This window comes from Populus nigra, chromosome 12, assembly GCF_951802175.1.
Source record: "Populus nigra chromosome 12, ddPopNigr1.1, whole genome shotgun sequence".
NCBI classification, from domain to species: domain Eukaryota; kingdom Viridiplantae; phylum Streptophyta; class Magnoliopsida; order Malpighiales; family Salicaceae; genus Populus; species Populus nigra.
Window position 1 is genome coordinate 7,940,209 of NC_084863.1, and position 21,749 is coordinate 7,961,957.

General features: G+C 33.0%; 1 protein-coding gene across 2 annotated transcripts; it reads right to left on the reverse strand.

Annotated features, from left to right (window-relative positions):
- Positions 1–8,419: 8,419 nt before the first annotated feature.
- On the reverse strand, positions 8,420–14,940 carry LOC133670125 (GDT1-like protein 4). 2 transcript variants are annotated; one of them, XM_062090597.1, is made up of 9 exons: positions 14,676–14,933; positions 14,528–14,593; positions 14,348–14,452; positions 14,081–14,179; positions 13,815–13,887; positions 11,495–11,580; positions 10,693–10,776; positions 10,413–10,472; positions 8,420–8,779 (listed from the first exon to the last, which is right to left on the reverse strand). In XM_062090597.1, exons 1-9 carry the CDS (start codon positions 14,766–14,768, stop codon positions 8,591–8,593), a joined length of 855 nt encoding a protein of 284 aa, XP_061946581.1. In that variant the 5' UTR covers positions 14,769–14,933; the 3' UTR covers positions 8,420–8,590. The 2 variants fall into 2 exon arrangements, with proteins under 2 accessions (XP_061946581.1, XP_061946582.1); XM_062090598.1 differs by lacking the exon at positions 10,413–10,472 and having other exon boundaries at positions 14,676–14,940.
- Positions 14,941–21,749: the final 6,809 nt, after the last annotated feature.

Here is a 21,749-nt window from a genome sequence, read left to right on the forward strand (position 1 = left end):
GCTTTAAGAACTAGATAATTTCATCAAGATTAACATACAAGCTGTCCGCAGCTTATGTCACTTTGTTTAAATGTTCTCCTTAAGTTCAATAACGTAGTTCCGCCATAATTATCAAGCTTAGTTGCTTCACAAGTTCATATATCACAACTCCGGTTTTGATATTAAACTTAGCAATAGATTGTTCACAACAATAACTTAGAGTCCGCTCTAGTAATCATCAACAACAATCATAGAAAATATGCATAGGAAAATAATCATACGCATTCATAACATAAACTAAAAATAAAAGGAAGAATAAATCTCACGGTTCTTGAAATCTGAAGGTTTGTTGTGTCTTTGCAACCAACAAAAGAGCTTAGCCTTGCATAACTATTGAACAACTACTTCTAAAGAATGAAAAGAGCATGATTTTTGGGTTTGAAGAGGAGAGAATTTGTGTTTATTCTCTGCTAGCTACTGCCTCCTTCTGCTCTCCCTCTTTTCTGCTGGCTTCTGCCTCTTCTCTCTTTCTTTTTATATGCTAAGAAACCCTAGTCTTTATTTTACAAAATAGTCCTTCCTTAAGTTGGCAGTTTACATTCAAGTACTTCAATAACTATTTTCTCTAAAAAGAAGAAATAGCCTTGCATGAAATCTTCAAGATCTGACTTAGAGGAGCTAAATTGCTAATATAAAAACTTGGATGTCGGTTAAGATGCTTCGAAATGTAAATTGGACTCGTTTCTTCACGAAACCTGTTTGCTGGCAGAATTCAGTTGTCATATTTGGAAACTCATATCTCCCTCATACGACATCTTTTTTGGCTGATATTTGGAGCGTGGATAGGTCTTTGAATTAGGAATCCAAGAAAATTGAGTTTGCATCAATTGGACTTTTGTATATCCATATATTAAATTTTGAATGGCCAAAGGTCAACACTGGCAGAATGCAAGATTTGACTTTGCAGAATGTGATTTCCATGATCTTTCTCTTTTTATTTTTCTTGCATTACATTTCCAGAAAGGTATGGATGTTAGCTTTTTAGTGCCACTGGAATCACTTCATTTTGATCTCTAGAACTCACGCTCTGCACAAACATCGATTGAACGTCTAATCTGCCAATTACCTCCAATTGACTCCTTTTTGCATCTTTCATCCAAAAGTACCTTCAAAACATAAAACAAAGAATATCAAGACATTTTATATATAAAACATGGACAAAACATTAGGTAGATGTGGGTGAAACTATCGAATAATATGGTTACATCAGCAACGAATTAGTGTTGTGAAACCCTGGAAATTTATAATTTAAACATGCAGATGTGTAAACTCCCATGTAAATGTAAGACTGAAAGTGGTATGATCTTAATGAGTGATGGAAAACAAGATAAGAAATAATAGATAAATGATGATATATAATAGAGGGGATGACCTTGATTAGTACTTAAAAGTGCATTTTTATCAAGGTTTTATATCATCATTTTGCACTTGAAGTATCAATAATTCCTTAACTAAAGCATGTTTTATAATAACAAGTCTGATACCATAAGATACCTTTAATTTATGGTAAATGTTCATCTTAAATGCAGGCCTATCGTATAAATGAAAGGATTGATTGATGAGTTTAAGTACTGGAATTGAAAGGACAAAGAGAGGGCCAAGCTTAGAAAAGAGATGTTGGTTCAGTCCAAACTGGAACACTGTTCGGCCATCGGGTCATATCTGGAGCTGTAGATCAAGATATACTGCGCAGACATAGGCCTAAAACTTTCATGGAGTCTAAGATTTAAAAAGGTCGTTTTTAAGTCCAAATTGTAGCAACAACGGAGAAGTCTGAATTAGTCCTGCAGCCTAGACACTATTTAGTATTCAGCCCATATCTTGAGTTCTAGAAGTCCAAATGACCTTAATTTTTTTTTTTTTGGAAAGCTGAGCCAATTTCCTAGAACTTTCATGATTCAAGTCTGTTCGAATTCTGACGTTAGCAATGACGTTTTGTTTAGACAAAAAGATAAGGATTGTCACCAAGTCAAGAGTTGGCCACCCACTCAACAATTAGTCATCAAATCAATAGTTCCAAATTTTGGCCTATAAAAGAAGGCATTTGCCATGCATTTAAGAGCTTGGTTGTTCAGATCAAGATCTTGCTCTTGCTCTCTCTTTATATTTTTATAATGCTTAAGTTTTGCTTTCATTAATATCATGTTTATGCTTTTCATTTTCTTTCCTTTACTTAGTTAACTTGTATCTTATTTATGTTCTTATCTTGTTTATTTATGTTTCATTTTAAATCACGATGTATTTTGTATGAACAAAATGTACTAAATGTATAACAGTTATTAGAAGCTTTTGTTTAAATTCATGATGACTACTAGTAGGATAGGAATGCAAACTCATGTTAATGCATAAATGTTTTAAAGCGAACTTGTAATTATGTAAACATAATATTATATGTTTATGTAAGAACTACTTTTAATGAAATGTTGATTGATGTTAATGTATGGATTGTACCTTGATAAGGAGGGGAAACTAGTTCATCAATTTCTGATATGATGTTATGTCCACACACACACACACACACACACACACACACACACATATATATATATATATATATATATATATATATATATATATATATATTACCAATGTTTTGGCTTAGAAAGCCGAGTTGTTACAATGGGAGAGTCACCAATACATGTATCTATATGTATACTTACCTACTCGATAATACACAATCATAGTTGTCTTGAAAACCCACACTTAACTCTTCCTTTACTATATGTGCAGTCTATCATTTCACAACCCACTTATGGTTTTTCCTTTTTCGACTATTATCTATTTTTTGCACCAGGTACACCCATCTTAATACCTTACCCTAAATTTAGGGAGATTATTGCCGACACTAATAATTCCTATTAGTGTCATTAGTCCTTCTTACTCAGATCGACTAATCATATCCTTGGTAATGTCGGCATCAACTTAATCGATCGGTGCCATTAACTTTTTTCAACCTGAAATAGTCAATCAATTCTTTTCCGCCTCACCTTGGAGGATTTTCCAGAAATGTCAGTGCCAAGGTCTCTTGACATCATTAGCTTTCTTTTTTAGAAGCATCATTAGCCGCCCTTATTTTGGATTGATTAATCAAGTTCAGATACGGTTGTTTTGGGTTCATCATTATAGTTCATTATTTGAAATTAAAGTTTATAAGTCCACAACCAAAATCATATTTCAATCCACATCCATTTCATCATATATTTCCTTTTTTAACTTTATTTGCAAGTGTCAAATTTTAAAATAAAATAGAATATTAATTTCACTATTAACTAAGGAGAGTATAGGTGTGAAACACCTACCTGCCACTGATGCTTGGTTTGCGCTCCCTTTTAGTTATTCTACTCCTCCCGTGGTTCCTCCTGAATCCACAAGTACACCACATTAGTTCATGTTCAATTTCAATTTACATTTCGCAAATAGCAAGGCGGCAACAACAACAACAACAACAACATTTACTATTTGCGTTCTTTTATCTTAAATTAATACACATATTATCAAATTCATTTTCAAATGTGGTTTATTTCCTTTCGGTTTCGAGGTACAACATTACAAAATTCTGGTGGGAAGGAAACCGAGTTCTGCCCCTATCGCGACTAAATTCCCCATTTTATCAATCTTGTCAAATCTGCCAGTAAGGGCAGCAGCTCAATCTTTCCTCATATATTTACCTATATTTAGAGCTCTAGAGCTCCAAATCAAGCGAGATCAAATTTGTTGGAAAACTAACATCTCCGGCTATAATTTTTATGAGCAGCTTCATTTTTGAACTGTCATGAAAGCAAAACGATGACATCTTGTGTCGTTAGTTTTGTTACTTGAGCACATTTCAAGTGCGCTTAGGCCTAAAATGCTCACTTGCCTTAGAGATTGTCTTATCTAATTTAATAGGCTAATCAGGCTAGTTACACATACTTTTCTAGCCAAGCAAGTTCTCTGATCAAAGGTTAACTTTCATTGCCCCTTCTGAGTTAGATTACAAAAGATGTTTCCTAAATTTTATCATTCTGAGGCCCGAATATCTTCTAGAACGGGAGTGATGAATCTACCCAGATTTCGCTGGTGATTCCTAAGTGAGTTTTCTGCCAACCTCTCTTCTCTTTTTCTTCTACGACATTTATTTTCTATGTTTTCCTACATTTTATAATTTCTCCCATGCTGAAATCATGAGTTATACCCATAGTTAATAATTTCATCTTTGCTTTATATAACACGCGTCAAACTTGCGAAGTCCCCTACTATCAATTTTTTTCACACTTTTCCCTATTAATAAGCTTTCCACTACAATTAATTCATGCATCAAGGTCATTTAATACACCAGAATTCTTCTTTGCTCCCCTCAATTGACTCTTAGCCGAACTTGGTCTAAAGGAACTAAGGGTTCACTTTTTTTTCTATTCAATTTTTTCTTGCTTCATTCACTCATTGTTCATATCATATACAAACTATAAGTGTTCATCAACATAAATTTCAAAATTCGCTTATTTCCCCATTCAATACTCACATGGTCGGCCACTCAAGCCTTTGAATTAATGATTTTTCTTTAACTATTTTGTATGTTTTTCATGTTCAAAACATCTTATGTTAGCTTAACTAACTTCATTCTAACAATTTCAGCACTTCCCTTAAATTTTCACTCAAGAACCCTCATTTATAAAATTTGAAATTGGTGCATAATTCTTAATTAATTGTTAAAGTGTTTTTAATCATTAAGTCTAGTGTCCATATCTTGAGAAATTTTAGAATTTCACTTCCATTTCGTTAAAGATTTTTGGTTTCTCCTCTCTTGCATGCAGTTGTCCCTCTTCCCCCTTTTTCTCCAATTTCTTCACTTGTTTTCTTTGTTAAAGTCCTTGTTAATGGGTGTCATTTCTATTTAAGGGTATTAGGTTTGTATAGTTCTTGGAGATTTGGTGTTTTCCCCTCTCTTTTGATAAAGAAAAATCTGCACTCTCCCCTCTTTTTTCTGTGGTGTTCAGTCGGCCATGAAAGAGGAAGAAATGGGGTATTTATAGCCCTATTCTTCCTAATTACACATTGACCCCTTTTCTTTTCTTTTCTTTTCTTTACAATTGGAGTCACACTCCCTATATCTTTCATATTTTTCTCATTTGATTACTTAATTATTATAATTATTTATTTTGTATTTCATTTCATCATTCATCATTTTTTTTGGGATTTTATATATTAATTGTCATCATAAAAAAAATGATTGTTGACCTTTAGATCACACATTTATTTATGTTTTTATATATTTTTTATGATAAAAATAATATGAAAATTGGACTAATAATATGCTTGGTTGAAAACAAGTTTTACACATCTTTATACAAACATCATATCAACAAGCATGAAAGATTTCATAAAAAAATCAAGAAGAAGTCCAAAGAAGGAAGCATATTGAAGACTTAGAATTAAGTGTTCATTTTAGAGATATATGTAAATTTGTATATCTCATCTTGATAGCACAAATTAAAATGAATGCACACACATTCACCATGCATACATTTAAAATGATTGATTAAAAACCTGATAAACGGTTCTAAAAATTCACCTAGGTCAAAACTGATAAATCTAGAATTCTATCTGAATCGATCAACCATTTGGCTTGAACAAATGAACCAATCAACGCTTGCTCATCCAAGATGAACACCTATGAATTCTGCATAAACCATTTAACCGATTGACTTCACCAATTTGAATCGGTCGACCGTTTCAGCCATTAATGGGACTATAATGGCTATATATGACTAGTTTTGGCTATATATATATAGCTTTTCTAATTGTAAAATTATGAAGGGAATTCAAACTTATATCATATACAAGCTATTTTAAGAGCAAAACAATATCTAAATCAACATTCATTAATTATACCCTAAGTGGCGCTATTAAACATTTATATTCTAACACAAGAGTATTTAATCTCATTTTCACTACACTTAAACACCTTCAAGTTCTTTAAGTGTTATCTTATGAGATATAGAGATGTTAGAATTGTTGATTATATTATCCACTTTATTGAGAGTTAATTATGATAACAAAATCACTCTTGTAAACCCTTAAAAGTTAGGAAAAAACTTTTGGCATTGATAAGGTATTTTCACCAAAAGAAAATCTTAAAGAGAAAATATCTTCAAGTGGGAAAGAAATCTTCAAATAGAGAATATCTTCAAGTCGTGTAAAAATCTTAGTATGGATTCATCAAGTGGATATTGTACTTTACAACTTGGACAAGTAAAAGAATACAATACTCAAGTACGGATTGATATTTAAAGTGTAGATGTAGGCTTACTAAATGTTAAAAATTAAGTTTGCAAATTCTCTCTCTTATCTATTTATTTGAGGTACTTTAATTATATTTATGGTTATTGTTTTTAGTGTGATTTTTTGAATTAATTTACATTAGCTGTCAATATTAATGATATACCTAATTCACCTCCCCTCCTAAGTGTTATAGTTGCCTTAATCCGAAAACAATACATTGATCATTATGTTTGGTATCGATTGGGGTAGAATTTCCATTTTGCTTAGGTTTCCAAAAATAAAGTTTTCCTTTTAAGATGCATTAGTCTCTTCAGTCATATATCAATCAATGATTCCTAAGGTAAATAACCCTCTTAGGTCGTTACTTTTAAGTGTCGATTAGAGGTAACAAGTTGGTCAATGCGTTCATTTATAAATGTCATTTTCTTTCTAATAACGATTAACTAACAACAATGATAAGAATTTTCACCTTGAATGATAATCTACTAACAATATCTATGCATAAATGAGTCTTCACAACCAATATGTATAGAAATTGATTAGGGCAACATTATAAGAAAAGGAAAAAATAAATAACTAACATAACAATACACTTCATGATAAATGAGGCATCATTGATCGTTATCCTGAAATTATATAACTTTTAGTCTAATAAAAAAACATTTGTTTTTAGATACCTCCAAAAAAATGAACTAATAGTAAGCACTATTTGAATACAATAGAATAGAGGTACATAAATCATTCAGCAAAATTGGTTGTGATTCTCCACTAAGACAAATGAATTTGTCGCGGTTGTTATCCTGAAATCTTGGTTAAGCTAAGTTTTAAGGTCGGGTCAACATGACCCCACATGGGCCTATTATGTTATTCACTAATGATGATTGCAAAACCTCTACATGTCATAAGCCTCGATCATGAATAACACATCCATATGTGATCATTCACTTATTATTCCTTAAATAAATGAGTTGTTACAAGTAATTTGGTAGCAATTACCCTTAGATCTAAATCCCTCTTTTAAACCAATCTTCAACCATAGGTATTCATACACTAGTATAGATAGACCCTTAGCATATAAGCATCTTAAACCCATTATAAATAAAAGATATATAGCAATGCAGCTTATCTTATGTAAGATGTTCAATGATGATAGTATATTCTATTTAGTATAACTAGTCTTTTACTCGGAACTCTAAAAAATCAGTTAAGATTCTGATAACTATAATGCTAGATAGCAACTGTATTACAACTTATACCTTATTTTAGACATCTTTTCCCCTCTAAATAAAAAAAAAAAACTTAGAAAAGAGAGTAATCGTAAGAAAAGACACAACAATTCAGCTTACTTCATGTAAGATATCTTATCATGATAGTATCTTCCCTTTAATATAACTAATCTTTTACTTGGTACTTTGAAAAACCAGTTAAAAATCTGATAATCATAATACTAGATAACAACTCTATTACAACTCATACTTTATTTTAGACCTCTTTTCCCCTCTAAATAAAAATACTTACAAAAGAGAGTAATCGTCATAATATCTAGTGCGATACAAAGGACTGAAAAATAAAAATATAATAAAGTTTTGAAATAAAATGAAATTTTCATAAGCTAAAGAGACTGAAGTAGAAGGAAAGTGAAAATAAAGGGATCAAAATGAACAAACTTTGTCGTGCTAATTTTAATTTGACCAACACATTTTTCCCTGTTTTACACTTTAATACTATATCTTCTAAAGGTTTTTTTGCCTATAACAAACCATAAAAAATCAGTCATCAATTTCATAGATAGGGTGCAATTGAAAACGAAAATAGAGATTGAGAAGAAAATAAATAACAGTTCAAGAAAATTACACCGACACAGCGTTCTCCTTTCGTATATTTGTTAATTTGTACTCTGGTATTAATGAAATACTAGTTTACATTGTAAAAAAAAAAAAATCAATTCTTGAAATAATACAATCAAGGACACTCGCATGAGGGGATTCTCTACTATAACTCTCCTCTCTTCGACGAGATTCACAAGGAAAAAGCACGAGGAAAGATTGAAGGAAATTATAACCAAGTAAAACATAAGCTACCTAGGAGATGGACTATTTTGCTTGAACAAGTATCAATGTGTTCACAAGTAAAATTGAAGAAACATTTGACATATATGCTAATTGTACAAAAGAATAACATCTGTCTGGAGTCAACCAGTTAGCATTGTGCTTGTTTCGAGAAAAAATAAAAAGAGCGTCGACGCTTCAAAAAAATAAAAGATGTATATCGGGTTTGCCTACATTATCACTTATAGAGGAGGATAGAAATAAGAAGACAAGGAAAAGCAAAGGAAAAGTAAGCCTCCAATCGTAGCAACTGTCCCTTGTGAGATCTTAGATGCTAGCATGCTTCCACCCACTACTGCCAGGGAAGTGCAAATAGTGTGTCCCAAAGTAGCCCCCACAGCTACACCGAGCGCATTTTTGTGTGTTGCCAACTGCAGGACCAGAAATTCTTGTCAAAAATTTACAAGACAGCGACGGAATACCTGGCTTCTACAAAATTGCAATTTGAGACTACAGTAACATAAAACACCCAGCAACAAGAAGATAAATCATGTTTGATATTCTACCAAAACAATTGCGTTCATCACTAGATAATAAAAATAGAAAGAACACAATTGCTTGCTAATCACAGTATCTTCCCCTTCAAATCACTCTGGCTAAGCAAAGCAAATAGCAGACATCATAATTATGGGGAACCATTTTGATCTTTCATGCAATATATTCATAGCTGCTTTTGAGCTTATGAGTTCCTGTGTGTTCCAACTTCAAACTAACTCACAAACACATGCAAGTCAGATGCATAAAAAAAATTGTATAGAGAGAGTGCACAAAACGGAGGAACCATGAAATCAAGTGGATAATGGGGTATTCGCATTTGAAGACTATAAGTCCAAAATCTTGTTACGACAAACCAAACCTTGGTTCTGATACTGCATGTTAGGCAAATTGTAAATGGCACAGCATTATAAAGAACACAATTTAGGGGGGTTTGACAACCTGCCTGCCCAGGACTTTTCTTTTCTTTTTTACTTTCTTTTTTTCCTTTTTCCTTTTCCTTTTTCTTTTTTCTTTTTTCTTTTTTGATAATTACACAAGACTGCACTAATATAAATATTGCACTGTTTAGATGAAACTCTCAAGAACCTAACATGCACAAACACAAAATCCTATTTCATCCAACAAAATGACTAAAAAACTCATTACAAGACCTAACAAACGCTTTATTGAACTCTCTACAAAACTAGGAAGCAACAGACATGACAGCCTAAAAGGCTAAATTCAGCTGCCTCATTACTGCTCTCTTGTACTGCACATGGATATGGATAGTTAGGTTGGTAGTTAGGAGCTAAGCACACATTTCTAGAAGATAGTTATTTTATTGCTTTTAAGCCATTTGGCAAAAAACTCGGAAGACAAAGGTGTATCACATGTGAATTTAATTTGGAGTGAGGTGTATCAAAGCCCATACATACTACCAGCTAATCAGGACTAACCACCAACAGGTATTATGGTTTGTGATATTTACTTCAATGATATGCTGTAACAGTAACCATACTACGCAAATGAAAGTCTAGGATACAAAACTGGAGAGTCCAAAGATCCAAAAAAACAAATTGTCCTAAATAGTGCCTTGTCGCAAAAAACATTTACCTTTACAGCGGTTTTGGGAGAATGTGGTTTCTTGAATTTTCATTAGGGGCGGGCGCTCTTCCATGAGAGTCACTAGAGTATCCATATAGCATAGAAAGATTGGAGAGCTTTATATAATGAAGAAATTTTCTTGTTCTTAGCATGGATGTCATAACCTCCATTTTTTTATTATATTCAATTTTCTTAATGAAATTATTTCTCTACAATAAGAGAAAAGGCTCAAAATCCTATTGCAACAATCATTCGAGTATAATCCTAATTTACAGAATATGTAAGGGAAACCAAGTACTCAAATGACCAATCAGCACAAGAAGAAAACAACAAATAAAATGTCACAAGGCAAAAGGAGCAACTATAACTTAGCCATGCCACTATAATTTCTATAAGAACACAAGAATCAGAAAATGAACTTACAGCAATTGTAGCAATCTGGCTACGGTCTCCCCACTCAGCTAGAAAGGTTAAAATAAATGACTGTATAGAGAAACAAAAATGCTTCTGCTGAGATTCTATCAGGACAATTATAACAGAAATACCTAAAACGAACATAATCTTAGGCAGTTATCATCATACTTAAATACAGAGTGGCAAAAGGACTTGGCATTACAAAATCCCATTACTATATAACACATTAAAGAATGTGAAATACTTCATGAGATCAGAATGATGAACAAGCATGAGGCATTACACATACCTCCAAAAATATTGGTGTACAAAATCTTGAAAAGAAACGGCGGAAGGATGTTTTCCCTTGACCAGACTCAAGTTTTTCTTCTACCTGAACACAAAATGCACAGCTTCAAGATATAGGTAATACCATCTCAGGAAAGGCCAATGCAGAGAGAAGGGAATCAAATTTTAAGCTTCAAAAAATATCTAAAGAATTTCTTTTCAAAAGAAATCACAATAAAGTACCACCATGCTAGGAGCCTCAAATAATCAAATTAATAAAACTACATAAATTACACAAACAGATCATTTATTAAGAAAGAATGCGGACAGTTCATGACCCCATGGCATAGAGAACTTTTAGAGAGAAATAAAACGGGGCAGAAACAAGGCAATATTAACTTTTACAAAAAAAAAAAAAAAAAAAAAAAAAAAAAAAAAAACAGGTGAAGAAAAGAAGTGAAAAAAGTTGGATCAGAAGACTGGTTATGATCAGGAATGTAATAGCAACTTGGCTAAACCAGCGGATCATAGTGATATTATGATAAAGACACAGTTTACCAATGTGCCCAAAGCCTATCAAAGCATTAAAGAGAGAGGGAGGGGGGGAAGGAATATAACCTCACAGATTAAACAAGCTAACCATCCTATCATCAATTACTCATCCACAGAGACATCCCAAACCAGAAATGAGAGCTACAAGAATCTTAAACTCTCTTTTGTTTGACAGGAGATATTATTTATTTAACAGCAATGAAAGAAAATGCATCTTCAATTTAGACATTTAATAGTGGAAGAAAACAGATTTAAGAAAAGGAAAAACATACCTCCTCCATTTCTTTCTTCTGGGATGATTTTGAATCTGATCTCCAGGCAATGTAAAGCAACCGAAGGCCAAAAAATGCATACAGAACTGCATATGGAAAGAATAGAATGGTTAGTTTACATAATGAACCTTATTCTAGCACACAAATAAGATTAGCCAAATTCCATTTACCATGTGAAAGTGAAATATGAAATCAGAAGTCAAACTAAGATTTCTATGTTTTATTGACACTGTTAATGACCATGACAAGTACAGTTTATATAAAAGGGCACCAAAAGCTATTGACATTCAGATTTACTCTACCTGTGGGACTAAATTCCACCATGTACATTATTTATCCAACTCATGGAATCTGACAATGCAACTGACAGAGGTCCCCCTAAAACATTTATTCAATTATAGTCAACTCTTTGAATTCTTAGATATTTTTTAAAAAATATGGAAATCATCAAAGGGCTGCAATTTGAAACATAATTTTCCTTGTAGTTGATAAGGGCACCAGTTAAAAATTTGCTTGTAGCGCTTTCTACAACAGAATTAAACCACAAAGGTGATCGGGTACAAACTTTGTAGCATGAAGACTAATCAAGTCAACATTAATTTATTTTTATTCTTGTGGAAATTTCACTGTTGTTTAGTTCCTATATAGATTATAATGAGGCAGGCAGCAAACCCCTTATTCCAATAATTTATAAGATTCTGTTGTTGAGGTGACATTTTTGTACTACCAAAATCATGTTTACTTTCAGAAAATAACTTTGTAGTTTCCTTCTCTAGTTTTCTTATTTATTTTAAAATGATTTTTCCATGGAAAATTGTGGAAACATGTTTATTGAACACAAATTTTATAAAATGGAAAACAAGGGTATTGTTAGACTTACATTTAGATAATAAAAGAAATAGACATGAAAATTTAGTGAACCAAACAAGGCCCTTGTTTTTTACAGTGGAGAATTTGGAAAAACAACTTTTTGGTGTTTTTCAATTTCTCCAGCAATTGGGGAAATAGAGAAAAAAAAGTGTTTTCAACAAAACAGATTTCATTTTAAATTAGTAAATGTGTTTTTATAGTTTTCTATTTTCTAAAATATTTTTCAAAGAAAACTAGACAAGCTCCCACAAGTAAACACAACCCATAAATTTTCAACTCTGGTTCCACATGTACATGAGAGTCCAGTAGGTGAAACCTGACAAGAAGATTTGCAACCATTTAAGGTCAAAATGAAAGCTATTCTTCCTATATTTATCATGATCATAAGACCAGAGAAAATGATCCCATTTAAGTGACTAACAACAAAGAAACAGTACATTGACAACACATTTCTTGATGGAGTGACTAAATGACATCCTTGCCCCCATCAAGTTCAACAATTGCCTACCAATGATCCTTCCATGCACATATCTATTCATACTTTCATATGCTAGCATAGTGTTCCAAGTGAATGTATTTAAGAACCAAACAGTGCACTGAAATTATTTTAATCCTGTTTTTGTAGAGAAGTACTTAAATCTTCTAATAATGAATGCTTAGGATTTAATTTAGTTTTGGAAACTACATATTTTCAATGGATGTCTTGCTAAACTAGACGGGGTTTTCTTAAAGGTCAAAATTAACAAGTTTCAAATGGTGTTTTAACAAGGAATGACAGGCAAAACTTAGTGCTGTTTCTCCTCATTCACAGGCAACATCTGTATCATTCAATGGGACATCCACCCTATCTATCTCTGAATAAATCATCCAGTTTTCAGAATTCTTTCTAAATATGAAGAATTAGAATACGAGCCAGGGCAGTTTTGATATATGGGCAAAGATTAAAGCTGAGATTCTGAAAATAAAATGTGGCACATACATCTAGAACTTCAATTTAAGACAGAAACTATACACCAACTACCAACTATTAGCCTTCCTAGGTTTGATAGAATGTTTTGCAATAATCCTATTTGAATCCTGCCTAGAACTTACTGGAACTACAACCAGGTATCTCAATTGCCAGTATTCATGAGTATTTCCTCCTAGCATGGACACGTTAGTCATATTTTCTGCCTTACCCCTTAAACTTAAGATAGGGCAAGAAACGGGAACAGACTGAACAAGGCAGAAGATCTTTCACAATACAGGAGAAAATCAAAAAATGCAGATAATCGAACATATAGATTGTCATAGTTCACCGACCTCCCTAAAGCTATGGACTAAAGAAGCTTAAAACCACAAACAAATTGCAGCATGGAAGGCATTTCCTAGAGAAGAAGAATAATAAAAAGAAGATATAGCAACTGGTATCTGAGAAGGAATAAATAAATGTAATTTATATAATACATACTTGTGGCTGCACTATTTGTATGCTTTCTTGATATCAAATTTGGCACAATCCTACCTAGTCCAGTAGAAAGTACCTAAATGATAGCACAACAGCTTTAATCTTCACAACATTGAGAATAAGAAAAGTGCAGTGTAGTTGCTGGACATTCCATTCAATGCTATCCAATCACTTTGCAATGTCAGAAGAAAGAAAGGGATAAAAAAACAAAGAAAAGGTAGAGTTCTTTGGTTGAAGTAGAAACTGAAACAAATAACCAGATAACTTACTGTCATAACAATCAATGCAGTGAGTGCACCAGACAAAACAGTAGATTTAGGGTGTCGCATTGCCATAAGAGCTGCTATTATAAAAGTCTCATCTCCAATCTAGCAAGCACCATAAAAGTCAAGCAATAGAAACATTTAACAAAATCAATGCCGAGAAAATTTAAGAAGATACAGCCGAGCACCAATCAGAAAAACATGATAATAACAATTTCTTTCCTTCCATGGTTAATCTAAAAAATAAGTAAGACAAGAGTAGATAGCACAGACCTCGCTGACCATAATCATTGAGAAGCTAGCAAAGAATGCATCGAAAAGTCCAAGACCAGAGTCCAATTTAAGAACAGATTTGGCATCACCACCATTTGTAACAATCTGCATCCATAAATGAGTCTAAGACCAAAAATAGGTTTTCTTAGAAAGAAACAAAATGGTAATAGGAATAAATACCATGCCACGGCGGCCGAGATCTTGAAAGGATCTTGATTCATCTCCCTCATTTTCCACCCCATCTGCCTATAATAAATAATATCACAAGAAAAAAAAAACATATACGGACAAAAATTATAAAAAGAAATACGGATCAGAAGTAACAGACCTCAGCAGCAGCGATGTAAGAGAAGGAGAATAGTAGAAGAAAAGCAGCAGCAGCAGCTACAAAGAGAAACCTAGGGTTTGAACGAAACCCCATCAGCGAGCAGGCAATATGGGATTTTGGGTCGGAAGTAAATCGAAAAGTTTACAAGTAGCGAGATCTCTACGAAAGAAAGCAGAGACAGACGGGGGAGAGGTAGCAAGAGATCTGGCACTCAGACAAGATCCCTAAGAAGAAAAGAAGCGTGCGTAAGCATAAATTTTGCAATATAATATTCCGTGCTCCGCGACGGGTTAAAATTTTTAAAAAAAATTAAATATAAAAAAATATCAAATGTCTTGGGTTATTGTTAATGAATCTGGCAATCAAATCAAATCCAAAATAATCTTAGATTTATCTATAAAAATAGATCTAATAATTTTAGATTTGATGGTTAAATCAACCCAATATTTTTAGATCTAGTAAAAAAATTAAACTCAAAGAATATTGAATCTATTTGTCAAACTAGACCCAAAAGTTATGAGGTCTGTCAGCCAAAAAGTTCAAAAGCTGTTGGTTTTAACTGGGCAACTGAACACACCGTTAGTGGATCTTGCTAGTCAACAGGACCCAACACTTTTGAGTCATGCTAGGTAACAAGACTCAACACTAAGAGAAAATAAATTCAACACAACTCAACCTCAATTGAAAAAAAAATATATCATCACCCAACTTTTGTACAACATAAAAAAATTCTCATTAATTTATTTATTTTTACCATATAAAAAAATAAAATAAGAGAAAAGAAAAAAATCTAAAGAGGCAAAAAATCGATGGGTCTTACTAAATAGCCTTGGGTCTCGTAGGAAGCCAGACCTAATAACGGTAAGTCTAACTGCCAAGCCAGACCCACCACCATGTGCTTTGGAAATAATGAGTACTTTCCCTGGGCTTATTGATAAGAGTTCAGGTGTCACAACACAATATATTTGGCGTTCTACAACATAAAGATTCGAGTTAAACCCTAAGCTTGTTAATTTATGGCGTTCAACCCAACATATTTGGCATTTTGCAAGTCCAACTGCCTAGTTAGACCCAAGATTTGTGAGTCTAGTTGCAAGCCGGACTCTATAGCAATGGGTTTGGCTACCAAGCTAGACCCAACACCTTTCGGGAGCGATATGGGTCTGGTTTCCATATCAAACCTAATAGCGGTGGGTTTGGCTGACAAGCCAGACCCGACAGCTTTTGGCACACAAAACAGAAAAGACAACGCCCCCAGCAACACTTTTTTACCAAAAAAAAGCAAAGACAACGCCCTCATAACACTACAATGTCGTCCATAGTGCAAACACTTTTGTACAATATAAAAAAAGTCTCATCTATTTATTTTCTCTTTACCGTATGAAAAAAAAATTAGAGAAAAGAAAAAAATATTAAGAGGCAAAAAATCGGTGTTGGGTCCTGCTGGCAGGAGGACCAACGCTATTGGGTCCTGTTAGCAGCATGACCCAACGCTAAGAGAAAATAAATGCAACCCAACCCAACCTCAAATGAAAAAAAAGTATTATCATCCAACTTTTGTACAATATAAAAAAGTCTCATTAATTTATTTTCTCTTTACTGTATGAAAAAAATAAATTTAGAGAAAAGAAAAGAGGCAAAAAATCGGTGGGTCTTGCTAAAAGTCAAACCAAATAGCCTTGGGTCTGGCTTGTAGCCAGACCTAGCACCAAACACTTTGGAAGTGATGAGTACTTTCCCTGAGCTTATTGATAAGATTTCAAGTGTCCCAACTCAACATATTTGGTGTTCTGCAACACAAAGATCTGAGTTAAACCTCGAGCTTATTAATAAGATTTCAGGTTGTCGCACGTCAAAATCCGCACGACATCGGCTGGCGATTTTTCTGTTATGTTTAATTTGATCTTATTGGATTCGTTGGGAGTCGCCACCTAGTATTTAATTGAGGGCTACTAGGAAACCCGGGTGTACTGTTCTTGTCAAAGATTCGCAGGTAAGGGACTGGTTGTGGTTAGGGAAGGTATTAGCACCCTAACACACCCTACTTGAGGTAAGCTGCTTCGTAGCTATGATGTGTTAAAGAAGTTTTAAAAAATTTATTTTTTTCATCGGATATTAGAAATACAATTTCCATATAAGTTTGTAATTCTAGACCATGAGCAAATTAAAATATTAAATCCTTCTTTATTCTTTGCAATCTCATAATATATATATTAAAAGAAGAAAAGAAAAGAAAAGGGAAAATATATATATATATATATAATATATATATAATATAATATAAAGCAAATACAAACACACACATTCACTTTTACTATATTTTTGCTTTTTTCCCTTTTCTTTTCTTTTCTTCTTTTTTTTTTCACCCACATTTACAAAATACAAATAAAAACTTAAACTAAACAATTATTACATTACAATTACAATAATAGCCCCAAAACAATCTGAAATTACAGGGAAGCCCTTCTGCTTTCTGTTCTCCTTTTCCTCTTTTTTTCCCCTCTATTTTGTTCTTTGCAATCTCATAATATAATATAATATAATATATATATATATATATATATATATATATATATATAATAAAGCAAATACAAACACACACATTCACTTTTACTATATTTTTGCTTTTTTCCCTTTTCTTTTCTTTTCTTCTTTTTTTTTCACCCACATTTACAAAATACAAATAAAAACTTAAACTAAACAATTATTACATTACAATTACAATAATAGCCCCAAAACAATCTGAAATTACAGGGAAGCCCTTCTGCTTTCTGTTCTCCTTTTCCTCTTTTTTTCCCCTCTATTTTGTTCTTTTGGCTTTAGTTTTTCTGTTCCTTCACTCTGCTCGGTCTTGCTTCTCTCTCTATCACTACCCTTCTCTCTTTCTCCAAAATTTTCCCCCCCGATTCGTTCCTCTTTTTCTAAAAAAAATCATCCCCCCATGTTTTATGTTCTCTCCCTTGTATTTATAGGCAGCCGGGGGAGAGGTTCACCATACCCTGTCCAAGTGCAGGGCATGGTGGCGTGGGAGTTGCAGGGTATGGTTGTGTAGGTGTGGGTATGGGTCATGCAAAATTTTTAGCCAAGTGGGGTGGAGAGAGAGAGAGAGAGAGAGAGAGAGAGAGGAAGAATAACGGGAAAAAATTTCAAAAATCTCCTTCTCCCCTGTCTCTCCATTTGCAGGGGAGAAGAAGTTGCACAGTGTCGTTCAAAACGGCACTGTGAGGTTTTTTTTTTTTGAAGAAAAGGAAAACAAAATTTAGGAGTGACCCAAAATTGGGTTATGACACAGGTGTCACAACCTAATATATTTAGCGTTCTACAAGTCCGATTGCCCAACTAGACCCAAGATATGTGGGTCTGACTGTAAGCCAGACCCTATAGTGATAGGTTTGGCTTTCCAAGCCAGACCCAAATCAAAGCCAGACCTAACATCTTGTGGATGTGATTTGGGTCTGGCTTCCATGCCAAACCGGTGGGTCCGACTGCCAAGCCAGACCCAACAGCTTTCGACACAGAAAACAGAAAAAACAACACCCCTAACAACATTTTTTGTTTAAAAACAGCAAAAACAACGCCCTCATGGCACTACAGTGTCGTCCACAGTGCAAACACTTTAGTACATTATAAAAAAATCTCATCAATTTATTTCATCTTTACCGTATGAAAAAAAAATAAAAGGCAAAAAATAAGAGAAAAGAAAACAAATATAAAAAGGCAAAAAATTGGTGTTAAGTCCTGCTGGAAGAAGGACCAACGCTATTGGGACTTGCTAGGCAGTACCCAACATTAAGAGAGAATAAATTCAACCCAACCCAACCTCAAATGAAAAAAACTTATTATCACCCAACTTTTGTACAATATAAAAAAAAGTCTCATCAATTTATTTTCTTTTTATCATTTAAAAAAAAATCTAAACAAGCAAAAATTAGGTGTTGGGTCCTACAGGGCAGATAGACCCAACACTATTGAATCATGCTGGGTAATAGGACCCAACTCTATTGGGTCTGGCTGGAAGCACTAAGAGAAAATAAATGTAACCCAACCCAACCTCAAATGAAAAAAAATTATCATCACCCAACTTTTGTACAATATAAAAAAAAGTCTCATCAATTTATTTTTCTTTTACCTTATGAAAAAAATAGAAAAGAAAAAAGAAAAACAAATTAAAAAGGCAAAACATTGGTGGGTTTTGGTTAAAAGCCAGACCCAACAGCCTTGGGTTTGGATGCGAGCCAGACTGAATGCCAAGTGCTTTGGAAGTGATGAGTACTTTCCTTAAGCTTATTGATAAGATTTTGGGTGTTGCAACCCAATATATTTGGCTTTCTGCAACACAAAGATCTGGGTTAAACTCTAAGTTTATTAATAAGATTTCAAGTGTCACAACCCAACATATTTAGTGTTCTGTAAGTCCGGTTTCCCAGCTAGATATATGATCAGTGGGTCTGGTTTCCAAGCTAGACTTAGCACCTTCCAAAAGCGATTTGGGTATGGCTTCCAAGCCACACCCAATAGCGATGGGTATGGCTGTCAAGCGAGACCCAACAATTGTTAGTATAGCAAATAGAAAAGACAACGCCCCTAGCAACTCTTTTTGAATAAAAAACAACAAAGACAATGCCTTCATAACACTACAGTGTCGTCCATAGTACAAACACTTTTGTACAATGTTAAAAAAAGTCTCATCAATTTATTTCATCTTTTCCATATGACAAATAAAATAAGAGAAAAGAAAAAAAATATAAAAAGGCAAAAAATCAATGTTGGGTCTTGCTGCCAATGCTAAGAAAAAATAAATTCAACCCAACCCAACCCAACTTCAAATGAAAAAAATATCATCACCCAACTTTTGTACAATATAAAAAAAGTCTCATTAATTTATTTCCTCTTTACCGTATGAAAAAAATCTAAAGAGGTAAAAAATTGGTGGGTTTGGCTACTAAGCCAGACCTAGCGCCAAGCGTTTTGGAAGTGATGAGTACTTTCCCTGAGCGTATTGATAAGATTTCAAGTGTCATAACCCAACATATTTGGCGCTCTACAACACAAAGATCTGAGTTAAACCCTAAGCTTATTAATAAGATTTCAAGTGTTGCAACCCAACATATTTGGTGTTCTACAAGTCCGACTACCTAGCCAGACCCAAGATCGATGGGTCTGGTTGCAAGTCGGACCCAATATCACTAAGTCTGCTGCCAAGCCAGACCTAACACCTTCTGGAAGCGATTTGGGTCTGGCTTCTAAGCCATACCCAATATTGTGGCCAAAAGCACATTTTGACTAAAAAATAGCTAAGACAACGCCTTTATGGCGCTGTAGTGTGGTCCACAATGCAATGAGTCTATATTCGCAGTAAATGTATAGTGTTTTTTCCACGCCTTTTAAAGTATGCTATAATAAATGGTGAACGCATGGAACAAAATTTTTACAGAATTATTAAAATACAACTACATTTATTTTTAAAATTTTCATTTTCATATCAACACTTTAAAATTTTTTTAAAATACTAAAAACATTAATTTAAAATTAAAAAAAATCATTTTTTTTACAAAAACATGCATTCTGCCTTTTTTGCTTTGGCTATGTTGTACCTTTTTCAACTCCCCTTCATGTGCACCTATACAAGAGCAATTATATATTTTTATTTATTATGAACATGTCAAAAACAATTTCAATAAACTTTAGTTTAAAAAATATATTAAAAAAAACTTGGATAATTATCTAGACATGTGTTAATATTTGTTACATTAATATTGTCGCACGTGTGCGGCGTCATGAAGATCGTTCTTCCAAAGTGGGATTTAGCATGAAAGGGTGTGGGTAGAAAGAACAAAGAATTCTTGCCCTTTACCAATAAAATCAAATAAATGAGAGTCATCACCTGGTATTACAATCACTAGAAAACCTATTAGCCTATGAAAGTTTGGGTAAGGGGATAGGTTATGAACAGGGAGGATGTATCACCCCTAAAATATCTTACCTATGGTAAGCTGCATTACTATTTGTCTAAAATAAATTAAGGTCTTTTTGTGTTTTCTAATTGTTGGTCTATCTAAAGCTTAAGAAAAATTCTTCTCAATAAAGAAGTTCTTATCTTATCAGGTTAAAACCTAGTCATTCTAAAGTCAAAACATGAAAAGGTGAGAAAATTTGTCTTTTTATTTAATACCAGTAATACATCTTACGTATAAGTTTATAATCCTAGATATTAAACAAAATAGTTTTTTGGTAAAAAGATTAAAACACATATAAAAAAAACTCTTTTCTTTAACATCGAGAATACGTCTTATATATAAGTTCATAATCCCGAATATTGAATGAAACAAAATAATTCTTTTGTATTTTTTGAAATATAGGTCAAATTCTCATAGCTTTAATAAACCGGTTACTAAATTCAAAATGCATGCAAATATAAATATTTTTTAATTTTGTATGAAAAATTCTAAAACACATGCAAAAGACATGATTTTTTGTATTTTTGAGTGATTTAGCCATATACAATTTAAATAAAAATTGTATTTTTAAAAAGAAAGATTTTTTTGTTGTTTTTTGTGGGAGGGAAATGATTTCACTCAATACCAAAAAAACATTATGCGCGTAGGTTACAATTTCAAATATTAAATGCGAGAGAGTAACAAAACGTTAGGAATTAAAAATTAATTGCAAGTTTGGCAAAACACAAATATTGTTTTTTAATCAAGGTTATTTTAATCAATATATTAATTCAAAACAAATTATCGTTTACCGACTCAAAACTGAACAACGCCAAACATTCAAAAAAATCTTATTAATTTTACGAACTTATATTCAAATTTCATGTTAATCCAAATAAATTAACATGAATCCAAGCATAAATTCACATATTAACATTTTTGTTTAAATAAACAATTACAACCTAAAAGAAAACTAACAACCAACACAAATCATCTCAAATTGCAACATACTTCAAACCAAATTAAGTGTCTAACAGCTTCAATAGTATACAAAATAATAAAGTTTGGTCCCAAATCTCACAACATTTTATCAATTTAAAAAAAAAAATATTTGAGGTTATAAATCGACCTTCTGAGG